The sequence below is a fragment of the Staurois parvus genome, unplaced genomic scaffold (genome assembly GCF_062004578.1).
Source record: "Staurois parvus isolate SC_StPar_1 unplaced genomic scaffold, SC_StPar_1.0 ptg000145l, whole genome shotgun sequence".
NCBI lineage: Eukaryota > Metazoa > Chordata > Amphibia > Anura > Ranidae > Staurois > Staurois parvus.
In genome coordinates this window covers 824,368-852,121 of record NW_028317941.1, presented here as the reverse complement: position 1 = coordinate 852,121, position 27,754 = coordinate 824,368, and the positions used below count along the sequence as shown (strand labels likewise).

The 27,754-nt window shown below is 41.6% G+C and overlaps 1 protein-coding gene across 3 annotated transcripts; it reads right to left on the bottom strand.

The window, feature by feature from the left end:
• On the bottom strand, window positions 1–27,754 carry TMEM39B (transmembrane protein 39B). Of its 3 annotated transcripts, none has more exons than XM_089673832.1 (9): window positions 27,649–27,754; window positions 26,926–27,104; window positions 22,631–22,850; window positions 20,736–20,819; window positions 20,479–20,633; window positions 18,812–19,130; window positions 8,296–8,483; window positions 3,742–3,862; window positions 1–328 (listed from the first exon to the last, which is right to left on the bottom strand). In XM_089673832.1, the coding sequence occupies exons 2-9, from the start codon at window positions 27,051–27,053 to the stop codon at window positions 92–94; spliced, it is 1,452 nt and encodes a 483-aa protein (XP_089529958.1). In that variant the 5' UTR covers window positions 27,054–27,104; window positions 27,649–27,754; the 3' UTR covers window positions 1–91. The 3 variants fall into 3 exon arrangements, with proteins under 3 accessions (XP_089529958.1, XP_089529960.1, XP_089529959.1); XM_089673834.1 differs by having other exon boundaries at window positions 18,917–19,130; XM_089673833.1 differs by having other exon boundaries at window positions 27,558–27,656.

The window sequence follows — 27,754 nt, the reverse complement described above, 5'->3', positions numbered from 1 at the left end:
TTTGAGAGTAAAAAAATATTCTCTTGCTTTTAATTACAGAAAGAAACAAAGCAATTTGTAACAAAAATACAGGGCTTTGGTGCAGGGGAGGTCAGTTCAGCTTCTGTTCAGTATTGGCGACCCCTGTATAAGAATATGCTTTCCCTAATACAATTCTGTCACGAAGCAGCTTGAAAAAGGCGTAGTAATTACTGAACAGAATGAGAGCTAGAGAGATGGTATGGTGCCACTTCTCTGAAGAGAAGAGAGAATACAGTTGGTAAAAAATAAGTAATCCTTCGAGGGCTGTCAATATGTTGAGGACCCGCAGTGGATTACTGAAGAAAAACTGAAAAAAAGAGCAAACAAATTAAAACAATTACATTACATCAGCAGTATTTGCAGCGAAATCTCCTGAATCCCAACTACTTAATGAAAAATATGTAGGTTACCTTTGCTGACTTCTGAAAATGCTAGCTTGTTGGCTGTCTCTTGATTAAATGCTGAGTCCCTGACATGGAACAAGTATGCAGCCAAAAAAGTCTGAACTCCTGATCTACATATTGGCTACCAAAGCCTTAAGACCAGCTTACCCAGTTAGACTATTAGAGTTATCAGAAAATGGCAGAATTAGTATTTAGGTCAGAGTAGGTTTTCTTTAGCATTCTTTCACACGAACAATCCGATCGGGCCCGCCTGCCCGTTTTTCAGGTGGACCCAATCGGAACCTCCATTCTCCTCTATAGAGTGGTGGGTGTAAATGGACATTTTATCAATTTACACCCGCAGACATGATCTGATCCGCTAGGGAAAAGGGATGGATGGGGATCCAATTCCCTTCCATTGGATCGGATGAAAACAGACAGGCAGTTGTCAGAGCTATCATCCTGATCTTGGCTTCACTACCTAGAAAGTCAGTGAACTGACCAAATAGAAAGCACTGGATTGAAGACATTTCAGACTTCATTGGCTACATGCTTGGTGGTCAGTGACTGAATAGACACTGAAACTATGATTTAGATCAGGATTTCTCAATCAGGGTGCTCAGGCACCCTGGAGTGCATTGAGGTTTCTTCAGGGGTGCCTTAGCAAAATGTCTAAAAATTTCCCAAAACTTGTATACAACCCAGCAGGTGGAACAAGCCTGCCTTTTAGTTACACAAAGCCACAGGTTTTCATTGTGCACCATCAAGACCTTCTAGCCGCTGGTGTCCTGACAATCAATGACATCAGTTGATAACGAGGATGTCAGCTGCCTGTTCAGCATCCTAGTTGGACCCTCCCTCACCCCTCGCCATCAGTGCTGGGGTCACATTAGCTGAATGATGGAGAAAAACTGAGGGAGAAACACTGGAATACTACTCAGTACCAGTGAGCAAAAGTGTATTTGCTTTGGAAGAATAAATCACCTGGGTGGGTGTCCTACATGTGTGGATGTTGCTATGTTATATAAAACTATTAGAATAGTTTTTCACATTTCAGAATGCGGTGCCTCAAGACTGTCCATAATTTTAAAGGGTGCCTTAACTGAAAAAAGGTTGAGAAACATTGATTTAGATAACTCAAAGATTACACCTGGAAAATCAATTTAGACATGGCACAAAGGCAGCTCATACATTTCAATGCTTGCAGGTCTACATTAAAAGATTTAGCAAACAGCAAAGAACTAATCAGGCTCCTGTGACATCCTTTTAGGTTTCTGAACATACACAAATGGATCCTGAAAGGTTCCCTTAAAAAAAAAAAAAAAAAACGACCGTCAGGGAGATTCTGGCAAAAAAACACCCTAAAAAAAAAAAAAAAAAAAAAAAAAAAAAAAAGGATTGAATACATACCTTTTATGCTGCCTATGCCTTTGTGCGCTGCTTCCATGAAGAGGAATCCACTGAAGTCTGATCTGAGAATGACCCTGCCACAGGGTCAAATCGGATATGTCTCTCTAAACACTCGGTGGTTTTTCCCGCCGACGTTCACACAACATAGTATAGTGTGGTGTAGACATGCAAGTCCAGTGATTTTAAATTTAGTTTCACCACCTGTTGGGTCTATTTTGTTGGGTTTCCAACCAGTATTCCAGCCTTAAAAACTCACTTTTACTGACACCAGTATTTGAATTGCCACTATAAAAAACAAAAAAAAAACAAAAAAAAAAAAACCACTGCTTGAAGACACAGAGCCATTTCAAAAAACTTAAAGAATGCTCCGATGATGGACGAGACTGCTTTTAAATATTGTACACTGTCTTTTTGATAGATTATTATAACCATAAGGCCTCATTCACACCATACGTGCAGAAAAACTGATGGGGGGAAAAAAAAAAATGCACGGATTTTACACTAGTTTTCAAAAGCGTTTCAATGAGTTTTATGCACATTGCAGATTCCTTCACAGAAAAAAAAAACTGCAAGTGATACTAGTGTTGTGGTGTGAACAGGGCACAAAGGACAAATGTTTTTTTTGTGCCCTTGCAGAAAACAGTCATCTTTGCACATGGTGTGAACGTAGCCCAAAGGAAACCACAAAATGAGAGAAGCAGAAACTGGCACTCTTACTCGACATATGATTTTTAATTATGTTTAACTTGTCCTATGATCCATGCACCCCAGCCAGACAGCATTGAAGCAATGCTGCTATCTGAACTATAAAAAAAGAGTAACATTGACAAGGTCCCTTCCAGTCTTAGAAAGAAAGCACATTGCAATACAGTAGAGAAGCCTTTCTCAACCTTTTTACCCTGAAGGAACCCTTGAAACAAATTTTGAACGCAATCAACCCTGCATTCCACAGTAAACTGCTGAAAGATTTAAATATGCCACACCTAGAATACGTGACATCCACAGCAGATTTTAAAGCACTTTCCTACTCTATATAACAAAACTAATTATGGAATGAAACAAATGTCCAGAAAAGAAATAAAAACCAGAAATATTATTTGCAGTGTCCCCTTACAGTGGAAAACGTCCTCTTACATTGGTGGTCAATAGAAAAATGCTCCCTGACATTGGTACAGGAAAAATGTTCCCTTGGATCGGTGGTCAGTGTAGAAATGTCTCCTTACATTGGTGCGCAGTGTAGAAATGTCCCTTTACATTGGTAGTCAGTGCAAAAAAGGCCCCTATACATTGCAGCCTAGTGGAAAATGCCCCCTTAGACTTGTGCTCAGCAAAGAAATGTCCTCTTTACATTGGTACTCCGCTCAAAAATGTCTTTTTACATTGATGGTCAGTTAAGTAATGTTCCCTTCATTGGTGCTCAGTGGAAAAATCTCTCCCCTTTACACTAGTGTTTAGTGAAGAAATATCCCCTTACATTGGGGGCCATTGGAGAAATGCCCCCATACATTGGTGGTCCGTAAGAAAATGCCCTCTTAAACAGGTAATCAGTGCAAAAGTAACCCCTTACATTGAATATCAATGAGAAATTACCCCTTTACATTGGTGGTCATTGTAAATAAGGTATAAAATCTGTCACTGCTCAATGAACCCTAGTAACAATGAAAAAAACCTGCAGTGGAGCATTAACAGCTCACAACTGTCCCTGTACCTTCATATCCTAGTTTGAGTCCTGTTATGCAGGAATTATAGAAAGCCAACAAAAAGACAAATTCAGGTATTCATAGCAGCAGCATTTAAAAGTACATTATAATATTTTTGTGTAATATCTAAGTGGGTAAATGGTGAATGTTCATCAGTATGGAGTGCAGCTTTTAAATAAGTTTTGCATTTCCTCTAACTACTAACCAACAACCATAGCACGACTTACATGAAAACGAAAATGAGATACATCAGAGGGAACCGCCACATTATAGTGACCAACTGCTTTGTAGACATTCTTATTGTGTTTTACCAGCACTCCCTGGGGCCACATACATTCCTCCATCCACCTGCCAAACAAAACTTACTGAATTAGTCTTAAAGAAGTCATCTGTTTCCTTTACAACAAAAAAAATGCAGATTTCTTAGTCCATTGATATCAGGACCCTACGTAATCCACTTGCAAAACGTGGTCATCTGCTTGGAGTTATCCCCATATAAGTCTATAAGGTATTATCTGACAAATGAAGAGATGAATATGATGACAGTCTCAAAGCTGAGAGGTGGGGGGGGGGGGCAATCTAGGCTAGACGCTAGATTGCACAATGTAGACAAAACATTCCAGGTGCTGCTGTAAAATCCCCTTAGGAATGGAGGCATAGCAAGTACATCCAAAAATAAGAAAAACAGTGCACTAGTAATTGGCACAGAATACACACACAGTTAGGTCCATTAATATTTGGAAACAGGCACAATTTTAGTTTGTCAGGTATTTACCAAAATGTATTCAAACTATAGTTGAATGGATATGGGCTGAAAGTGCACACTCAGGTTTAATTTGAGGGTGTGTACATCCACATTGGAGGAAGGGTTTAGGAATTACAGCTCTTAAAAGTAGCCATCCCCACCTTTTTCAAGGGACCAAAAGTAATTGGACAATTGAATCAAAAGCTGTTTCACGGCCAGGTGTGGGCTACTCCTTCGTTATTTCTTCATAAATTAAGCAGGTAAAGGAGGTAAAGGGTCTGGAGTTGATTCTAAGTGTGGTATTTGCATTTGGAATCTCCTGTGAACCTACATCATGCGTTCAAAGAAACTATCCATGCAAGTGAACAAGACCATTGTAAGGCTTCAAAAACTAAACAAATGCATCAGAGAGATAGCAGCAACATTAGGAGTGGCCAAATCAACAGTTTGGTACATTCTGAGGAAAGAACACCACACTGGTGAGCTCAGCAACATAAGGCATGGACGTCCACGGAAGACAACAGTGGTGGATGATTGCAGGAACCTCTCTATGGTAAAGAAAAACCCATTCGCAACATCCAGACAAGTGAAGGACTCTCTCCAGGAGGTGGGTGTATCATTGACAAAGTCTACAATCAAGAGAAGACTTCATGAGAGCAAATAGAGGGTTCACCATATGGTGCAAACCATTCATAATCCTGAAGAAAAGAAAAGCCAGATTAGACTTGGTGAGAAAAAAAAAACATCTAAAAAAGCCAGACCAGTTCTAGAAAAGCCTTCTTTGGACGGATGAAACTAAGTTTAATCTGTACCAGAATGAAGGGAAGAAGAAAGTGTGGAGAAGGCTTGGAACAGATCATGAGCCAAAGCACACGACATCTGTAAAACATGGTTGAGGCAGTGTGATGGCATGGGAATGCATGGCTTCCAGTGGCACTGGTTCACTGGTGTTTATTGATGATGTGAAGGAAGACAGAAGCAGCCGGATGAATGCTGCAGTGTTTAGAGATATACTGTCAGCCCAGATTCAGCCAAATGCAGCAAAGTCGATTGGATGGCGCTTCACAGTACAGATGGACAATGATCCAAAACACACTGCAAAAGCAACCCAGGAGCTTTTGAAGGAAAATAAGTGGAATATTCCGCAATGGCTGAGTCAATCACCTGATCTCAACCCAATTGAGAATGCATTTCACTTGCCGAAGGCAACACTAAAGGCAGAAAGACACACAAAGAACTGAGGACAGCTGCAGTTAGAGCCTGGAAAAGCATCAGAAAGGAGGAAACCCAGTCTTAATGTCCATGGGTTCCAGACTTCAGGCAGTAATTGACAGTAAAGGATTCTCCACAAAATATTAAAAATTAACATTTCATTTATTCATTTGTGCAATTAAGTTTGAGCCCCTGAAATTGGAGGGACTGTGTATAAAAATGTTTGCAGTTCCTAAAACTTATACTTGATATTTATGTTCAACCCCTTGTATTAAAGCTGAAAGTCTGCACTTCAAATTCATTTGGATGGTTTCATCTTAATTTATTCTGGTGGCATACAGAACCAAAAGTATGAACATTGTGCCTGTGTCCAAATATATATATGGACCCAACTGTATGTATGACACACACACATATATATATACACACACACACACACACACACACACACACACACACATATATATACATACATACACACACACACAGTCAGGTCCATAAATATTGGGACATCGACAATTCTAACATTTTTGGCTCTATACACCACCACAATGGATTTGAAATGAAACAAACAAGATGTGCTTTAACTGCAGACTGTCAGCTTTAATTTGAGGGTATTTACATCCAAATCAGGTGAACGGTGTAGGAATTACAACAGTTTGCATATGTGCCTCCCACTTGAGACCAAAAGTAATAGGACAGAATAATCATAAATCAAACTTTCACTTTTTAATACTTGGTTGCAAATCCTTTGCAGTCAATTACAGCCTGAAGTCTGGAATGCATAGACATCACCAGACGCTGGGTTCCATACCTGGTGATGCTCTGCCAGGCCTCTACTGCAACTGTCTTCAGTTCCTGCTTGTTCTTGGGGCATTTTCCCTTCTGTTTTGTCTTCAGCAAGTGAAATGCATGCTCAATCAGATTCAGGTCAGGTGATTGACTTGGCCATTGCATAACATTCTACTTCTTTCCCTTAAAAAGCTCTTTTGTTGCTTTTGCAGTATGCTTTGGGTCATTGTCCATCTGCACTGTGAAGCGGCGTCCAATGATTTCTGAAGCATTTGGCTGAATATGAGCAGATAATATTGCCCGAAACACTTCAGAATTCATCCTGCTGCTTTTGTCAGCAGTCACATCATCAAATACAAGAGAACCAGTTCCATTGGCAGCCATACATGCCCACGCCATGACATTACCACCACCATGCTACACTGATGAGGTGGTATGCTTAGGACCATGAGCAGTTCCTTTCCTTCTCCATACTCTTCTCTTCCCATCACTATGGTACAAGTTGATCTTGGTCTCATCTGTCCATAGGATGTTGTTCCAGAACTGTGAAGGCTTTTTTAGATGTCGTTTGGCAAACTCTAATCTGGCCTTCCTGTTTTTGAGGCTCACCAATGGTTTACATCTTGTGGTGAACCCTCTGTATTTCACTCTGGTGAAGTATTCTCTTGATTGTTGACTTTGACACACAAACACCTACCTCCTGGAGAGTGTTCTTGATCTGGCCAACTGTTGTGAAGGGTGTTTTCTTCACCAGGGAAAGAATTCTTCGATCATCCACCACAGTTGTGTTCCGTGGTCTTCCGGGTCTTTTGGTGTTGCTGAGCTCACCGGTGCGTTCCTTCTTTTTAAGGAAGTTCCAAACAGTTGTTTTGGCCACGCCTAATGTTTTTGCTATCTCTCAGATGGGTTTGTTTTGTTTTTTCAGCCTAATGATGGCTTGCTTCACTGATCGTGACAGCTCTTTGGATCTCACCTTGAGAGTTGACAGCAACAGATTTCAAATGCAAATAGCACACTTGAAATGAACTCTGGACCCTTTATCTGCTCATTGTAATTGGGATAATGAGGGAATAACACACCTGGCCATGGAACAGCTGAGAAGCCAATTGTCCCATTACTTTTGGTCCCTTAACAAGTGGGAGGCACATTTGCAAACTGTTGTAATTCCTACACCGTTCACCTGATTTGGATGTAAATACCCTCAAATTAAAGCTGACAGTCTGCAGTTAAAGCACATCTTGTTTGTTTCATTTCAAATCCATTGTGGTGGTGTATAGAGCCAAAAATGTTAGAATTGTGTCGATGTCCCAATATTTATGGACCTGACTGCATATCCATCCATAAATCCAAAGGAATGTTTAGTACATCAGTTAAAAATTAGATTTTTATAAAACTTTGTAAAGCATGTAAATGTCTCATGTCATCAGATAGCCACCATAATGAACAGACTCATTGCTCATCTAGAATGAACCAGCTAGATCTCACCACAGCCACGGTATATCTCCTGATAGAATGTGGAGATAGATGGTGTAACTATACGTGTTACAAGCCAGTGAACATGGGTGTAGAGACCACCAGACCATCCGGACAAGGAGCCTTGGTATCCAGTGACATCACTCCACACAAGTGCCGGTCAAACAACCACCAAGAAGATGGCCGCTCGCCAAACCGGCAACACTCCAGACTGGAAATGATGTGACCACCAAGCCAGATGTGACATATGCAATACCCTGATCCCAGGGATGGTAATTAGAGAGACCCAAGAGTCTACGGATGATGGAAAAACGTGTTTCAAAGCAAATGCCTTGATTGGGGGACTATAATCACACAGTTAACCTGTATTAACTCAACCCACTTATCTGATCCCCCATTTTGGGGAAAAAGTGGATTTTATTTTTGTGACCAAAAACTAGCAAAGTTGGGGCAAGTCCAATAATCATGTAATAAATATTACAATTAAACACTATCTTTTTTTCTAGATCACTTACTGAATTACAGATATGTAGATCTATGAAAATAAGTGTTTACTTACGAATGCTGTAGCATATTGGAACAGAGTGCTGGATCTACCTTTTGCCAACAGCCAAGGTGAGCTGCTGCCTTGTGAAGTAAATCACAGTACCTAGCAGGCAAAAGGTGCTGAGTAAGGATTACAGAGGTGCTGAGGGAGACTTGGAGGAAGAGTTCACAAGACCATCGTTTGTCATAATACTGAGTATTCTGAAAAGAAAGAAAAAAAAAATGATTTAGCAGTAGTTGTAAACCATCATAAAACATTACAAAAGGTCAAAAGGCAGGAAGAAAAAGACACAAATTACCCTTTTCTAGGAATCCTCCAGGATGGCCACATGAGAGATAGGCTCCTCCTCCTACAGGAAACACAAGCACAGAGAGAAGTTAAAAGCTCTCCACCCACTACTGGCCTGCAGTATTACCAAAAGATGAACCAAAAGGCAAGCGGACCCACCCATACCCAAAATAAGAACCTTAGGGCGGGAAACTTACCGTCCTAGAGGATTCCTGGAAAAGGAGTTATTAGGTAATAACTCGTGTCTCTCCCAAGTCATCCTCCAGGACGGTCACATGAGAGACTACAGAGATGTATATTTTGGGAGGGTACAAAGCCATTTAAGAAAAAAATAAATAAAAAAAAAAAGCTTTAAAAACAGCAAAGTCCAAAAAAGACAGAAGGTCCATACTACCAAGTCATAAGTGTCACAGCTAATCCAAAAGGTGGCTCAGTGACCAGTTCAAAAGAGTGGCAACAGTCCTTCACAACTTCAACCCTTCTCTTTTCTACTCTGCAAATGACCACCTCTGACAGAATCTCTCCCCTGTCCTGCCCTGACCTGGCCACTGCTGTCTACAACAGTTCACTTTCATCCACACTAGACTCACTTGCTCCTCTAACTACACGAAGTATCAGGCCCCGACCATTGCAACCTTGGCAGACAACACCAGACAGCTTGAGACAGTCATTGACTGGAGCGATTGTGGCATAAACCCAAATCCCAGCAAGCATTAATTCTATATAAATCTGATTTCTTAAAATAAAATTCCTCCCTCCATGCTGCCAAACAAGCCTACTTTGTCACTCTATTAATACCTTGTCATTCAGTCCTCGTCATCTCTTCTCTGCTTTTAACCCTCTACTTTCTCCGCCTCCACCTCAACCTTGTAACCCATTGCTTACGGGTTTGCCAATCATTTCAAAAACAAGATTGATGCAATGCTTAAGGGCATCTCCACTACACATACATCTATCCCACTTAGCATACCTTATACTAAACCTCCCTCAACACTTTCCTCTTTTGACCCTACTACTACTAAAGTAGTCAGAAGACCGTCTCATCACCTTCTCCCTGGATCCTGTTCCCTCACAACTACTATGGTCACCCTCTTCTTCTATCCTTTGCTCCCTCACGCACATCTTCAATCTCTCCCTCTCTACTGGCACCGTCCCCTCCCCTCTAAAGCATGCACTGATCACTCCCATACTTAACCGCTTCCATACAGGGCACTTTTACCCCCTTCCTGCCCAGGCCAATCTTCAGTGTTTTAGTGCTCTCACACTTTGAATGACAATTGCGCAGTCATACAACACTGTACCCAAACTAAAATCGTATTTTCTTCACACAACTAGAGCTTTCATTTGGTGGTATTAAATCACCACTGGGGTTTTTATTTTTTGCTAAATTAACAAAAAAACCAAAAATTTTGAAGAAAAAAAAAAAAAAAACCTTTTTTCTTTGTTTGTTTGCAAATAAATAATTGTTCATACATTTAGGCCAAGATGTGTTCTACTACATGTCTTTGGTGAAAATAACCCAAATTAGGATGTATTATTTAGTCTGTAGGGAAGTTATAGAGTTCACAAACTATGGTTCATATCTGAAAATTGATCAATCATTAAGTACTGACAGCCAATCTAATTTCTTGAGGTCCAGGAATGTCAGAACAGTACAGATATCCCCCAAAATGACCATTTTTTTTGCAAAGTAGACAGTCCAATGCATTTCATAAGAGGCATGGCGAGTTTTTTGAAGTTGTAATTTTTTTTTGTCATATTTCGGAAAATTAGAAAATTTTCACTTTTTTTTTTACATACTGTCACCAGTGCAGTACAGCGTCATCATATAACTGGCATGGCGGTGATCAGGGACACTGACTGGTGACAGTACAAAAAAAAAATTATAATTTTTATTTTGTTTTAATTTATTAATTTTTTTTTTATATTTCACTATGACCAAAGTAGTATAATGTTACCATAGTATCAAGTGATCAGTATTTTTTTTTTTTTTTTTTTAAACAATTTGCTTATAGCAAAGAATCACTGCTATAAGCAAGCATTTACCTGAATGACACTGATTCATTCAGGGTTTTTTTTTTGTGCTTAGCTGTGAATTGGCCCAGCTTGTGCATGTGATCACTGTGACCAGTCACAGCTAGACACACTTGGATACAATGGATGGCATGAAAGGAAGCCATCCATTGTATACAACTGTCATGTGACCTGCTGTGATTGGTCACAGCAGGTCACATGGTACTGGCAACGGTGCGGTACACAGATCTGTCATCGGCTGTGTCTGAGGTACACGGCCGGTGACAGATCACGCCGCAGAACTGCCCTGCGGGCAGGCGCACTGCGCATGACTGACAGGACGCCATATGGTGTCCACCCGGAGGGACGAGGCGTTTTGCCGGCCGCCTTTGTTTTACTTGCCAGACGGGAACCGGTTAAAAAGCCCTCGCTGGACCCCTCCACCCTGAATGATGCAAGACCCATCTCCCTGCTCTGATTTACCTCTAAACTCTTAGAACGCCTAGTCTACAATTTCCTGAGCTCCTACCTCACTGACAACAACCTTCTTGACCCTTTACAGTCTGGCTTTTGCTCACTACACTCCACTGAAACTGCCCTACTAAAACTCACTAAATGATTTAACCACTTACCGTCCACAGATAGCCGAAAGACAACTTCAACGCACCCTACCGCGCGCCCCCGGCGATCTCCGTGATCGCTGTGTCCTACGGACACAGCTGATCACGTGACGTGGTAAAAGGCCAAACACAGTGGCCTTTTACCATGTGATCAGCCGTGTCCAATGACACAGCAGATCACTGGTAAATGCAGTTGCCGGTTATTGGCTTTACTTTCTTCACGCTGTCACAGCTTGAGGAAAGTACTGCCGATAACCGGCAATTGTCAATGGACGAATCGGCACCAATCATCAGGGCACTGCCACCCATCATTGTTGCACATCAGCGCCACCTATCAGTGCAGCCTCATCAATGCACATCAGTGAAGGAGAAAAATTACCAGCTTGCAAAATTTTATAATTAAAACAAAGAAAAAAAAAAACTAATTTTTTGCTCTTTTTTTTGTTTATAGCGCAAAAAATAAAAACACCCAGTGGAGAGTACATACCACAAAAAAAAAAAAAAAAAAAAAAAAAGCTTTTTGTGTGAAAAAAATTATAAAAATTTCATATAGGTAGTGTTGCATGACTGCGCAATTGTCACTGAAAGTGCAACAGCACTGAAAGCTGAAAATTGGCCTGGGCACGAAAGGGGTACAAGTGCCTGGTAGGCAAGTGGTTAACTGCTAAAACAAATTGCCACTACTCCACACTCTTACTACTCAACCTGTCTGCAGCTTTTGATACGGTTGACCATCCCCTCATCCTCAAAAAACGCTTTCCCTCCAAGACTCTGCTCTATCCTACCTAACGCAGCGCTCCTTCAGTGTTTCCTATAACTCTGTCTCCTCTCGCCACTATATATTTTTCTGTAGGGGTCCCTCAAGGTTCTATCCTTGGACCCCTTCTCTTCTCCATCTACACCTCCTTCCTTGATCACTTGATAAACTCCCACGGCTTCAAGTACAATCTCTATGCTGATAACACACAAACTAATCTTTTTACTCCTCACCTCACCCCTTCAGTCTCCTTGCGCATTACTAACCTACTAAGTGACATACCAGCATGGATGTCACTCCACTTCCTCAAATTAAATCTTTCTAAAACTGAGCTCATATTATTCCCTCCTGCCCATGCCCCCTTCCCTGACTTCTCCATCAAGATCAATAATACAACCATCAGTCCCTCCCCTCATGCCAGGGTACTAGGTGCAATCCTGGAATCACATCTGTCATTTCAGCCCCAAATCCAATCACTGTCCAAATCTTGTAGGCTTCATCTCCACAACATCTCCAAGATATGCCATTTTTAACCACTAAGCAACTTATTCCCTCCCTTGTGATTTCTCACCTTGACTATTGTAACTCCCTCCTCATTGGCCCACCTAATCGCAGGCTATCCCCTTCTTCAGTCTATCATGAATGTTGCTGCCAGACTCATCCACCTTACCAGCCGTTCCATATCTGCCAATCCCTCCACTGGCTTCCCATTGCCCAACGAATACGATGCAAAACATTAACATATAAAGCCATTCATAACTTTGCCCCAATTTACAACACCAACCTTGTCTCCAAATACCATCAAAACCATCCTCTCCACTCCTCCCACGACTTCCTGTTCTCTAGCTCCCTTGTCTCCTCCCATGCTCGTCTCCAGGACTTTTCCAGAGCCTCCCCCTTCCTCTGGAACGCTCTACACCAATCTATCCACTATCACCTACTCTGCCCACTTTAAGGCGATCTCTGAAAATCTCTTTTCAGAGAATCCTATCCTATAACTGAATCTTCTGTTTCTCCTATCAGTTCATCCCCCACAGTTATCTTTTTTTACCACCAGCCCCTCACTCTTAGGATTGTAGGCTCCAATGACCAGGGCCCTCCTAACCCTCTTGTATTGAACTGTATTGTTGTTTTGTCTCCCTTTATATTGTAAAGCTCTGAGTAAACTGTTGGCGCTATATAAATTCTGTATAATAAATGGTAGATCACTGGAACCATGTCCAATAACTTTTCCAGTTACAGGACCAGGAAATGCAATTGGTGTGCCTGAATGTGAAAGATATGATTGTGTGCTGTCTGAAGCTTTAGCAACCAGAACCCATGAGCAAAAACCATAGTCACAAGGTAAAAAAGGTCCTGATAAAATCCCAACAACCAGGAAGTTTTATCCCTAATCTATATACTCCCATTTTAGCCATGTACATTTATGCATAAAGACAACCATATTACAAAAAGACATAAAAAATAGTGTAAAGGTATTCAAGAAAAAACCTCCCCATACACGGGCCACTTATACAAATAGGCTTACACCAAACATACTATAGGAAATAGCAAATAAACAGAATCACAGTGAATTTCATAATGGGGCATGATCGCAAAAAAGAAAATAGAACATAAAATAAAACAAGCGTGAGCAATGTTGTGTTATTACAACAATGCATATATACCCATACCGCAAAAGCATGGTCAGTCATAGTGTGTTCATTTATGAAGAAACCACAACACATACATTTCACCCTTAAAAACAGACCTATAGCAGACATCAATTTAAGGGTGCATTCACATAAGAAATTTCCCAATTCTTGGGCCCACTTATGCAAATGAGACGTATGACAGAGCATACCCTAAGAAATATCCCTTATATAGAGACAACATAGTGAATTTCAGCTATGAGGCATGCACTGCAGGAACATACTGCCAAAGCATTAGGTCAGATTTATGGTGTATTTATCCAAAAATACCGACAAAGCTGAAACGCAAGAGTTACTAAACCGAGGACCCTGCATTCACCATATCCAGTCTCCAACAGTACACAGAACATGGAAATGCAATTATTTTAGTAAATATAAACTGCTAAATACTTTTTTCCCCCATCAGCAGTTAGAGCAGTCTTCTGACATCTTTCAGTGTCCAGCAGAGCACTGGTTAAAGCTTGTAGGAGTTCTCTAGGAACATGCAGAACCCCTGACCTCTAGGCAGTGCTGACTGGCCTTGTGCTGATCACATGCACTTTCCCAAGCAAAAAAAAAAAAAAAACAAAAACCTCTCTAGCAATACACACCAGATTCAGCATGTGCAGGTGTCTCCACACAATATGTCTTATCGGGAGATAAGAGGGGAGCACTGGAAGAAAGGGAGGATCAGAGAAGTCAAGATCAAACAGCATTTTTACATAATGCAGAGGATTAACCCCTTAGGTTCCACAGTGAGCATAACAAGCATTCTTTACTGCATATACAGACTGATTTTATTGTTGCAGGTTTAACAACACTTTAGCATAGCCACATATCATCGGTATAACCTAGTCTTTGGATACCAATTCATTACAAACCAAAGCAGTAGAGCACTCAAGGAGTGCCAGGTGATAGAAAACTAAGGTTGAGCATTTCAATTGGTATGTGCAGCAGAAATTGGTAACCTACATTAGGTACAGATTCCACCCCTACACATAAAACTTTCCCAAAAGGCTTTAGTTAGAATAGAAGCAGATATAGGACATTATACTACATATATAGAAATGGTGCATACACAGTGCTTCCTCCAATACACTGAAGTAGTCATAAATGCTTCTATCCAGCCCACACTCAGGTGGGAGACAGTCCAAGCCTTCCAGCTTCCAAGGTCTTAGGGAGCCTAGACCTAGTGTTAAATTGAAACTGCTGACACCCAAAGAAGAGGAGTTCCACATAAGAGCCTGGAAGTGTAACAAGCAATCAACACAGGTTTGTCAAAACAGCCCTTGTATAAAAGGTTTACCCTGAGAGCTTGTCAATAACATGCTGCAGGATCCACACTATGTCCTCATGCACACTGGGCGTTTTTACAGCGACTGTTTACTGGCTGTAAAAAAAAAAAAAAAAAAGTCAAAAGCCGAAAACTATCCAGCATGTTATCCTATGTGTCCATGCACAAAGACTGATCAGCTTTTTTGGCAGGGACGTTTTTTGGCTGGAAAAAAACACAAAAAAAACCCAGGACTAGTGTATTTCTAGTTTTTTTAGCTGTAAAACTCTGCAAAGAAAAAGCTTTACACAGCTAAAGTTACCAGCATTATCAAACCTCCCAGTATGCATGGAGCCTACTAGTTCAAGATATTTCACATCTATATAAAATTTAAACAATGATATGTAGAGGATCTGACACTACCTTGGTCCGAATACACAGAAGACTACAATAGTAGGATAAAAAAGTCCTAACCTTCCCCAGTCACTGGCATCTAAATAGGGAGATTCTAACAGTCTGTCAGGAGAAAATAGGAACACCATTCCTTTTACTTGTTGGTAGTTCACCTGTAAGCATGGTCATTGGAGAACCCACTGCAGGATTAGACCACTGACTGAAATGCTCACTTTTTCAGGAGGGCATTCCCCACCATCAGGCAGGCTCTATTAGTAAAGTTATCAATTCTGTTGCATGGCAAAACCATACTAAGCAGGAACCTGGGGACAGAGTCCTAACCCCCCCTCCCTACATGAACCTGGGGACAGAGTCCTAACCCCCCCTCCCTACATGAACCTGGGGACAGAGCCCTAACCCCCTCCCTAAGACTCAGAAACCCTGGCCCCTTCAAAACATGCATCTGTTTAAAGTGAAAACACTAATCTCACAATCCTGGAGTTGTAAAAAGACACCAGCAGACTTTTTCCATATCTTTTGGCATTGCCCTAAGATTAGGATATTTTCATCAAAGATAATTTCCTTTTTTCACTCCCTGACCACTATCAAGGTCCCTCAAACTGTGGAGGTATGCCTACTGGGTCTGGTTAGCATGCTAGCATTTACCAGGGTGACCAGAATGCTGCTTGGTTTGTTGCTCTTCAATGCCAGAAAAACTATAGTGCTAAAACAGAAGACCAACTAACCCCTAAACAATTGGAAAGTATTAGTAAACGTGGTCATTCCACTCTATCAACTTATTTCTCCAGGGGGTACTCAAGCAAGTTCCATAAAATATGGGACATCTGGCTGGAATCGTCCTTTACTGTAAAGGATACATAAGGGGGGGTACAGTACATAGTACTCTGTTCACTGTTAATGCTTTACCAACTCTTGAATTGCTTTCCAAATACAATGTGGAATGCATGTGTCGACTTGTTTTGGTTCTGTGATCCCTTCCAATGCATGGTCCTTTCTAAATCCTATAACTGTTCCGGTCAATGACTGTTTTTGGAATTGCATAGTCAAGGTTGTTTAGTGGGGGATGTTGTTGAACAAGTTACTGTTCTTGTACTTGGATGTAATAAGCTGAGCCGGGGTATGCCCCAAGGTTCCGTTTTATACTCTAACCTTTATAAATTTTCAACAACAAATTCATCAGAGAACTTTGCAAAATTTCCAGGTCAGGCCTATTTAATACAGGAAGGACTCTAGCACTCACAATATGAACACCATGAAGTACCAGACCTCCACCTGAAGGGGTACACACCTCTTCACTCCCAGATACAGAAGCCTGACTTTGAAGATTTGACTGTGTCCTCTCAAACCCAAAAAGGGAAACAGCATAGGGTAGAGCTCCAAAATGAAAATAAAATGGAAGTCACCCTGCCCTTGAGTGTAACAGGAAGGGTTAGTGTTGGCTAAGCAATGTGGGCCACCAGAACTCCCACAGAAGCCTTGCCTTACCACATGGTAATCCCTAGGCCACCTTCCTGGACACCACCATGCTTGTCCAGTGTGCGTTCTAATAGGCGGACGCACACACCCTCAAAGGGCTGGACCTATAGAGCCCTCCACCAGACTTACCCTTTAATTTGTCACAGTCTTACCATAGAGGGGACTGTGCCTGGCTTCAAAAAAATTGCCATCTCAGCTGGATTCTCCCACCTTTGAGGGATAGGTCTGGTCGCAAGAAAATGGCTGCCACACAACATCCTCTCCCCAGGACGTAGTAGGCAGCCTGCAGAGAACTCACTGCCTGTGCACCTCCAAGGACCAATGGAAGTGAGGTCTGTCCTATTCCATCTGAAAATTGGAGGGATGCTGGCATAGACGCGTACCTCCACCCGTACTGCCAGTGTTCACCAAGGAGCCCCCGTGACAGCCCACGGGAGCTCCTCAGACGGATCTCCTCACCCCTGCACACACATGCAGCTTCAAACGGAAAGCTAGGGGGCAAGGAGAACCGAAGGTCACACATCAGGGGAGGGAGGATGTAGCCTAAAGCGACCTGCAAACATCCTCCCCTACTCTCTCCTCCACTCTTGGGTACAGACCACCTCGCCTGTTGATGCCAAAGAGTCTAGAGAAGCATTCCCAGGCACCTCCTAGGAATGAAGGGGTAAAAACAACAAACAGGAGTTGCTGTGCATGTGCGTGTAGGAAACACACGAACAAAAAGGGCAGTAGTGGATGGGCAGCTTTTAACGTCTCTGTGCTTGTGTTTCCTGGAGGAGGAGCCTATTGCTCTCACGCGACCATCCTGGAGGATGGCTTTGGAAAAACATTGCACTCCAATTATGCCCCACAAGGATTTGTCCAACATGCATTAAACATTAGGCATACATGTCAAGTAAGATTTACAGAGCATTCCTCCCACATGGCATTATAGGAGAGAGAAAAAATAACGCACTTGCTTCCCTAACATTAGTAGGCCAAAGCAGTAGATAACAAAAGACCTACTAGCGTGACAGAGCATAACATGAAAGTTTAACTTTAAAGCTGAACTTCAGACAAACCATTTCATGCAGTTTTGTATTCATTACAAATATTATAAGATGTATTCTAAATGTAGCTAGAATTTTACTTTATATATGCACTGGGAGTTTGTTGGCAGGAGGAGAGAGGAAGCTGATAACCTTATCTTGAGAAAGGCGGTCAGTACCCCACTGAACCGTTGACATTGATTAAACTACTTTTGATAAAAAAGTAAAAAAGACAGCAAGTGTCTTACAAATCCTGAGTAGAAGAAATACCAAAAAAGCCCCTTCCTTGCAAGATGGGGATGGCCGTACTAGGAGTCCCTTGCACCTCTTCAGACAGCCTGATAATAAAATAACAGGAGACGTGCCTTATCTGGCCGGAGGAAACACATAAAACTGAGGACCGGAGGGTAGGCTGAGGTTTTTTGAAAAAAAGTGGATCATGCGTTTCCTAGTGGGAGGAGCCAATCTCACATAAAGCCGTCCTGGAAGATGACCTGGGAAAATTCCTCCTACTGTAAGTCCCGCTGAGTGCACATGCCTACTTTATATACAATATATAGAATTTGGACCAATGAAAGATTTCCCAGCATGCTAGAAAGTTGACAATGTTGGAAATTTCCCTTTTCCTGAAAAAGGTAACTATGTCCAGTAAAAAACACTGCACAAAATCACATGGAGTGGCAACTGAATAGTGGAGTTTTCTGATGACCAAGGACTTTAGGACTGTTAAAAGGCCTAAAGGCACAAATACTCACCTTTGCTCCAACGGTCTGAAACCAAGGCCCCTCTTGGGCATCTTCTGCAAAGGATTGCGAATAGGCAGGCAAGTATTTTTTTGCAAGAGACACATTGTAGGTCTCTTCTGCAATAAAGTCTGCCTATTGACAATTTTTTTTTTTTTACATCTAATTGCCCTTTAAGATATGAGCCATTTGTTCCCTTACACCCACCCCCTGCCAGTTATATAAAGTAATATGCCATGCTAGTACCTTGACAAACCACACAGGTACAAAGGCCACATAGTAGGCGGACAACATGGAACTAAGAAGCACCTCCCGCACACGCCAGTTGAAGTCCAGCTTCAGATAATGCACCTCACTGCGAATAAGGTCAGGAGAGAGACAGCATGCATGTGTGGGAAGAGGATCTGTGCTGGGCCTCCACATGTGCTGCAGCACAGTCAGGTAATCCCGACCTGCCTTGTCCACAGAACTTAGATCTCCAACACGGGCTCCAGGAACATTTGCAAAAAGACTTGAACGCCGGAAGTCATATCCCAGATGCAGAAAAGGGATGTACATGCCAAACCTGTAACAAAGTGCTAAATTAGAAAGGCATTAACTAAATGGAAACTGCATAACAGTTGGAAAGAAAAGTAGCTTATGTACATTACATATTTATTCTTTTGCATTTAAAGTAGTTATAAACCCTTAACGTATAACCGCTGAAGTGACTAGCCTCAGGTGATACAGAAATGAAACAAATCCCCCCCTACATATGTTGCACTTCTTTATCTGTGAACAGCTCTCCTCTACAGCCTCCGAAAGCACACATTTTACATGGAATTCCTGAGCTCCAGCAAGGAGCAGGGATATGACGTCACACACGCAAAACAGAGCAAACAGCTGAGTGTAACCTGAGTGGAGTGAATCAGAACACACCCCTCTACACAGTCTCATAGGGAAACATGCACAGCTGAGACTATCACCTTCTGCATGCTGCCCCCTGGAGTTCTGTGGTGTTGGCATAATCTGTCAGCAGTGACTCATGCAGAGAGCAGGAGGGAAGAGAGCAGACATGAACCATACTAGATGTTTTGGACTGAGGCAAGTATACACTAAAAAGGATACTCTTTGTTCATTTTTCATTTCAGGTGGTTTGCAACTGCTTTAAATTCCACCAGGAAAACCCTGCATGGATTTTTAAAGCGCTCTCCATATTTTTATAACTTCTCCAAATTCTCTGGTTCCCTCCCACAACTTCAGAATATATTGGTGCGTTTAATGACACCTTGCTATCTTGCCCTAAAGAATGACTGTGGAAGTGACATTAAACATATGAATGAGTTTATATACTTTCTAAAGTGCAGTTTAGTACATTGGCACAATATAAAATATGGCAAATAAATTTCTCATTAAAAATACAGATTTCTGCAACATTGAAAAGCTAGGGTTGGAGTATTTAAATTTGTCAAACACTAGTTATCCTCTGATTAAAGCTCCCTTAAACTGATGTCCATTGCTAGTCCAGGAACACAAAGGGTGTTATTTACTTAAACTGGAAGGTGCAAAATCTGGGGCAGTTCTGCATAGAAACCAATCAGCTTCCAGGTTTTTATTGCCAAAACCTAATTGAGCAAGCTGAAGTTAGAAGCCGATTGGTTTCTTCAAAAATTGCACCAGATTTTGCACTCTCCATTCTTCGTAAATCTGCTCCAAAGATGAACACATTTACCATAAAAGTAACAATTCTTTGAGTCCTGTCACCAAATTATTCTAGCAGATTAAATCCCAACAGAAGCTGTAACAGAATACATTTTCTGCACTCTTTAAAAACTCAGGCTTTGTAAATTCACTATAGTGACCGCAGTACTTTATGCTATTCACATGAAAAGCTGTAAATGCAATACATACACCATTAATACACCCTTACTTACGGGTAACATAAGAAGAGTAGGTTGAGGAATGAATGAGTCCTGAACAAAAGTATTATGGAGCGGCACAGGCTCCATCCCGTTCCAGTCAAAACTGCAAACCGTGTAGCTACCAAAAGCAATGAGTGCGGCAGGGAGGACTTCCCTCCTTGTGAAGCCTACAGAATCAAAGATAAGAAATTGTTAAAAAAAAAAAAACAAAAAAAAAAAAAAAAACCATGCACACAACTTTTCCACTGAGGTTTCTTCTGCAGACTCACCTCACGTACAATAGCTGCAATCAATCTTCGCGCGAGCACAATCGTGGTGAGTGTCAACACATTAAAATCTATCAAGTGGAAGTTCTGTAGTAAATGAAATAAATCAGATGAATCAGTTTTATATGAACCATGTTCAAATTAACAAGTCATGTCTCCATTTATAGTCATAGAATATCTGACATGTTCTATCTTTTAAAATAATATTGCATAAACTAAAGGAAACCTAGAGGCTGCCATTGATAACTTCTTTTGAAAATGCAATTTGGCAGCTATCCAGCTGACCCTTCTGGCTTGAAAACTTTGAGTGTTTGACCCAGAATATGGACTTGTAATTTTTTTTTTTTTTATCTGCCTACTTGTTTCAGTTCAGTGAAAAATGGTAGCTTTTGTCGTTTTCTCATGACAGATTTACTTTAGAAAAAACATGTCATACTTGGTATGACAATGGTTTTGCACAGAGCAGCCCCAAACCTTCTCTTTTGGGGTCCCCTATTAGTGCTCTCCATTCCTCCTATCAGAGTGCCCATAAACACATAGTGTAGTTCGGCCCTGCCCCCCCATCCTTCCTCACTGGATTTCACTGACAGCCATTGGCTCCCGCTACTGTCAGAGCCTCCAGTGAATACAGGAAGAGGAGAGAAGAGCTGCAGCAGACAGGCACAATGCTGGATTGAAAACAGACTTGTCCACTTACCCATTTTTTCAGACCATCTGGTTTCAAACAAACAATGCACACACCCATCTTAAGGATGTGCTTGTGGTTATTGGACTTTTCGTATTCAATACTCATGTACCCAGTGTATACTAAAAAAAAAAAAATCTTACCTTCTCTTGTTTAGTAATGCAGGATCTTTCATATGTACAGGGTATTATACAGATTATGAAATCAAGTTAAGCCACCTTCAGTCAAGTTTTTTGGGTTTTTTTTTTTGACAAAGGGAAAGGTTTTGAACCTTTGTCAGATTATTATATCTATGCACCCATCAGGGATTTCCTTTCACTTTCCTGTCTCGATGAGAGGGCGTTCCAGGGACAGTTTAGAAAATTACATTCCTCCAATGGAGGCATAGACCGCAACAAAACATTGTAATTAATAAAGCAGGTGTAACGTGTAGAACCTTAGTGAGGTTTTTATGTCTTATAGGGTCTTCCCATTACTCCCCAAAAGGGATCATAAATGTCTTAAGGAAAAAAAAAAAAAAAAAAAAAAAAAAAAAAAGATTCTAACCCTTCTCTGCTCCATTCAAAATTGAAAAAAAATTTTGTTTAGGCTGGAACGGGGCTTAATTCTCTAAAATATTTGTAATACAGCCCTTTCTCAACCTCTTTACCTTTGAGGAATAAGTACTTAAGAGTTCTCAAGGAGCCCCAGTAACATGAAAATAATATTTAACAATGTTGAACTGTGTAAAGCTAGACGGTGCAATCATCAGGCAAAACGCTAAAGAAAATATTTTGGAATATGGTTTCCTGTGTGAAGTGGTGGCATCTGGTGTCTGCAATCATTATCGAATAAGATTGGCCCGTTATTTCAAAGCGCAAGCAGGGCACAGAGTAAGGAAAAATAAGGCTACTTACCTTAGGGATGAGTGAGCTTTTCTTGTCCCACATTGGCTCAGTGCATACATTTCCTGTAGTCCCATTCTGCTGGCTCAATGTGGTGACATCAGGAGCTCAACCAGTACCATCAGGTTGATATTAATTCACCCAGCAGTACATGAATGAAATCTTAGGAAGAACAGTAAAGCCACTGTTGGGCAGATTTAAATCCGCTGCAGGGGTGGCCAGTGGCAGAAGCCCTTGGAACCACTTTCCCTGCTTTAATATATAGTTGTCATTACCTCATTTTAAAATAATTATTCTATGGCAAAATAGCCACCATTTATAGGACTCACCAAAGATGTATGTGAAGGGGGGTGAGATGGAGGATACCACCAAACAGTCTTGTAGATATTAATGTAGTGTACAAATAAGGCAATGAGGTGACACATAAAAAGCTGCAGCTCAAACAGAAGGTGGCGATCTGCAGGTAGCTCAGGGATTTTGCAGTGCCGTAGAGGTACCACTGTCTGAGCAGCCAGAGGGGGGCTGGACAAGCCGGTGCTGGAGCTGCTTCTGAAAAAGGAAAACAGTCTGATTAATAGAAATGAGGACTCTCAATATAGTCAAACTTTCTTTTACATTTCTGTGTTTGTTCTGCAGTAAACCCAGTGCAGCAGTGTCACCATGAGATTTGTGTAGTTTGAGCCTAGGTTCACACTGTGAATCACACCACATTTCTGTGCAAATCACATGATTCTGTGCAGTGCAATTGGAGCCCATTCATTTTGGTGCAGGCAACTTCCAACCCCCCCCCCCCCCCCCCACACTGGAACTGGATTGCATGGGTGTTTATTCCGCTTCAGTCAAAAGCATTGTGTTTGCAACCTGCTTTTGGGGTGTCATTAACTTTCCATGGACACCCGCAGCAGATTACAAAACACAGTGCAATTGCTATGCAGTCTGAGAAACTCACAGGAATTGCTGCGTTTTCCACACCCCATCAGTGTGAACCAGGGCTTAGATGGACATATAGTTGTAAAAGGACTTTAAAATGACTGTCATTTAAATAAAGTTGCTAATAAAAGATATATCTGCAGAGACCATGGCAAATACTTACCTCTTCTGCTACCTTTGCCATGTGCTACTATGATGAACAAAAATTACTGACCAAAGTCTTCAGGCGTGTCAGTCTCTTTCTCGCCCTTTGCGTTCATTTTCCTCCCGCCAAACCCCATATCCCTACAGGATACAGTGGTGACATGTGTGGGTCAAAAGGATGACCAAGAATCCAACATTACCACAAGTGGCAGTTTTTGATGAGGCTTCAGTCATTGATTTTTCTGCTTATAGCAGTGTTCAGTGGCACAGGCAGTTGGAATAGCAAGTATTTACAATCTTATTTGCAAGTACATCTTTACAGAGTCACATCTAGTAACTGGCAAACAGATTAAAGCCCAACTCCAAAAATGTTCTCTTGGGGGGAAAAAAAAAAAAAGTTTAATCCACATGAATAAAATGGTTACCATAGTAACCATAGTGAGTATAATAGCTTAGCCCAAACCCAAAACCTTTCACTTTCCTGGAAAGTTTGGCATATAAATAAAGGCCTGTGAAACACACATACTGAAAATACCATTATAGGTATTTACCCCATACAGAATTTTTCTCACTATAGTGGGTCTTTAAAAACAGATAACGGAAAAAGAAAAACGTAGAGTACAAATCTGGGGGGAAAAAAAAAAAAAAAAAAAAGTTTTCCACATTGTCACCATGGTAAAAAAACAAACAAAAAAAACCCCACACATTTTGTTGATATGGATATCAGGCCTTATGCACAGGGGTGCATGAGGCTGTATAAAGCAAACTGCAAGCGTATTTCCCCATCTGGGACACATAGGTGTCGCATACAGCCGAATGGTTATTAGCCATTGTACGCAGGTTCACACCACTACATGCATTAAACCATTCTTCCCTCAGCACAAGTAGCAGAGTAAACCCACTTACAGACCCATTCATTACCACAGTTGGCTGTACGCGGCAGCTGTGTATCTGGAATGTGGAACTATACCTGCGGTTTAGGTTTACAGCCTTATGCATCTAACATTTTCCTGGCAATCTCTCAAATCTGCTCAATGCTCTCAAGAAGATATTCAGCTGCTATGAAAGGAGAACTAAACACTCCTATTCCCTACAGCCACAGAAGCTGCCATCTTGGCCTCGGTTTGATCTGCAATTGTCATGTTGTTGCACATGTGATCAGATATGACACCAGCCATGTGATGGCTTGGCAGTTGGTCAAATGCACAAGCAACAGTTATTCACAGCATGACTTGAATGCAACGGTTTTGGGAAACAATTCAACTGAGGAGTACAGTTCAATATAAGCTACATGTAAACAGTCAAAACCACCAATGATCAGATGGTAACTAGCAGTGTATGGTTACTGAAGAGAATTTCAGGGGCCAGCAGATCTAAACAATGTCAGGATACAAATCTATGCAGTTATGCATGTACAGTGTTGAGATGCATATAATTATCAAAAAGAATTTAGTCAAGGGTAAGCATGCCATTGTGAATGGTTTCCTAACCCACGTCCTTACTGAATCACAGTAAGCTTGCAACCAACTGTAACAGTCACTTCTAATTAGTTTTTTCTTCAGAAATAATTCAAGCAGAACTGAACCCACCTATATTTTATAGCTAAGGAAGCTGCCATTGTATCCTCTGATCTGCAGTTGCAATGGTGTTGCAAATGTGATTAGTTATGGCACCAGTTATTCGATGGCTTGGCAGTTCAGTTAAAAGTCAACATAAGCACACTAATAACTATGACAATTATCATTCATGGCATGGTTTGAATGTACTGTTTTTGGGAAACCGTTAAAGTACAACTAAACCCTCCTATCATTTTCAGCCAAAGAAACTAACATCTTAGCCTCAGTTTGATCTTCAAATGCCATGATGTTGCACACGTGATCAGTTATGACAGCTATTTGATGGTTTGCCAGTTTGGTTGAGAGCACAAGCAAATGTGAGTTCGCATTCTCAGCATGTGCCTGGAATGTAACGGTTTTGGGAAACAATTCAACTGATGAGTTCAGTTCCACTTTAAGCTGCATGTAAACAGTCAAAACTACCAATGCTCAGATGGTAACTAGCTGTGTGTGGGTAACTAATCGATTGGTTTAGTTCCACTAAAGCAGAATTAAACCCACCAGCTGTTTCCCAAAGCAGTTACATTCAGGGCTCGTTCACACCATGGTGCAAAAATGTCGTTTTTTTCTGCATGAGTTCTGCAAGGGCACAACATAATCAATTGTTTTCTATGTGCCCTGTTCACACCACAAGCATCACATGCAGATTTTTTTTCTATGCAGGAGTCTGCAACGTGTATAAAACTCATTGAAGCCTGCATGAAAATGGATGTCTCTTCAAGTGGAATCTGCGTGCCAGTTTCCATCAGTTTTTCTGCACATATGGTGTGAATGAGGCCTTAAGCGGAACTTCCACTTTTGGGTGGAACTTTGCTTTATCTACCTCCTCCCCCCCTCCCTTGCCACATTTGGCACTTTTATTTTGGGGGGGTGATGTACTTTGTTTTGACTAATTGAGCTGGAAGTTTGGCCCCCCTTCTTTCCCCCACAGCTATACGGGACACTTAAAAAGGTCCCATTAGGCTGGGGCCCATTCCGCATCCCCTTAATCAAGATGGCGGCATTAGCACCCAACTGAAGAATCGGCTCAAGGTGAGGACACCACTGGATCCCTGGACAGGTAAGTGTCCTAATATTAAAAGTCAGAAGCTACAGTATTTGTAGCTTGTAGAGCTCACTCTAAGGCATGCCTATAATAACGGTCAAGTGCTTGTTTTCTCAATGGACTGTCAAGCCATCATGACAAGTGTCAAAACATAATCACATGTGCAGCACCGACGCAAATGCAGATCAAACAGAGGCTATGATGGCAGCTTCCTTGGCTGTAAAGGACAGGTGTTTTTAGTTCTGTTATTTAAAATGTTACTAAACCCAGGACCCTGCATTCACTCTATCTGGTCTCCCATAGTACACAGAACATGGAAATGCAATTATTTTAGTAAATATAAACTGCTAAATACCTTTTCGCAGTATATAGCGTGACTTCTATCAGTGTCCAGCAGAGCAATGGTTAAAGCCTGTAGGAAGAGTTTTCCTTCTGCTCTAGAAGAATGCAGGACCCCTGACCTCTGCCTGGACAGTGCTGATTTGCCCTGTGCTGATCATATGCACTCTACCAAGGAAAAAAAAAAACACAACCTCTCTAGCAATACACAAACAGTATGTGCAGAGTGACTCCACATGATAGGTCTTATCAGGAAATGAGTTGGGCACTGGAAGAAGGGGAGGATCAGAGAAGTCAGGATCAAACAGCATTTTTACACAATGCAGAGGATTAACCCCTTAGGCTCCACAGTGAGTATAAAAAGCATGCTTTACTGCATATATACAGCGCTGAGCAAACTGTTGGCGCTAAATACTGTATAATATTATTATACAGACTGACTTTACAGTTGTGGGTTTAGTAACACTTTAAATCGATGGGTTTAGTTCCGCTTTATAATCAAAACCTTGTCCCTTGGCTACAACAGAAGAGAACTTTGCTTAGTTTTTACCTGGCTCTGGATCTCACTCCACTAACAGCAGGTGTTCCACCATGGACAGCACCACTTCCAGATCCTGGGTCACAGAGGGGTGTACGACAGTAAGATGTCCGGTTTGGGCCCCGACGGCCTCCAGCCATATCCGGGCTTAAATGACTTTAGTTGGTGCCTGGCATGTATGGTTGATTCACCTGGGTGTGAACAGGAGACATTACATAAACACAGTAGCCCCAAGATACATTGGGTGTGTGCCGCCTATATATAGATCTCCAGTGTTTTAAATGTATGCTTCCTGTAGAGATCGGAGTGATTATTGATTACAGCCATTTGAAGTGACTCGTAAACTGTCAATAACTGAGTTTAGGCATCTTTACGAATGTACAGAAGTTGAATGTGAAGCCATGTTCCTGAAAAGCCTACAGTCTAGTTAGTACTTGGTGACCCAGCACTGTCCATAAATGAAAGCAATGCAAGTAATCCAGCAGCAGCCTAGATGTGAGGGCTGCAAGCCCTGCACAAGCACTGAGGCCAGGACCCCACCAATCACAGCTGAGTGCTGACAGTGATAGTACAGATAAGCTGTGCCCGTGAGAGAACACATGTAAGCACTTCAGAAAGCCTTACCACACCCGTCAGTAACCTACCAGAGGGCAGCTTGTATTACATGAGCGGGAAGTGCTCCTGTTACCGACAGGTAAGCAGTCAGTCCTGGCCACCACCCCCAAAAACACTCACCGCTTCTGCCCGGCGAGAGCGCGCCTTGTGTCATACAGCATCAAGCGCGCGCACAGCGGATCCCGCTTGTGAAGGAAGAGTTCCAGCTAGCGTGATGATGTCAGAC

Coding starts and splice junctions, on each gene's coding strand:
- TMEM39B (XM_089673832.1), bottom strand. CDS start 27,053: ATGGCTGGAGGCCGTCGGGGCCCAAACCGGACATCTTACTGTCGTACA. Junction 22,851..26,925: donor GGAGTGAGATCCAGAGCCAG/GTAAAAACTAAG, acceptor TTCCTTTTTCAG/AAGCAGCTCCAGCACCGGCT. Junction 3,863..8,295: donor TCCAATATGCTACAGCATTC/GTAAGTAAACAC, acceptor TTTGTTTGGCAG/GTGGATGGAGGAATGTATGT.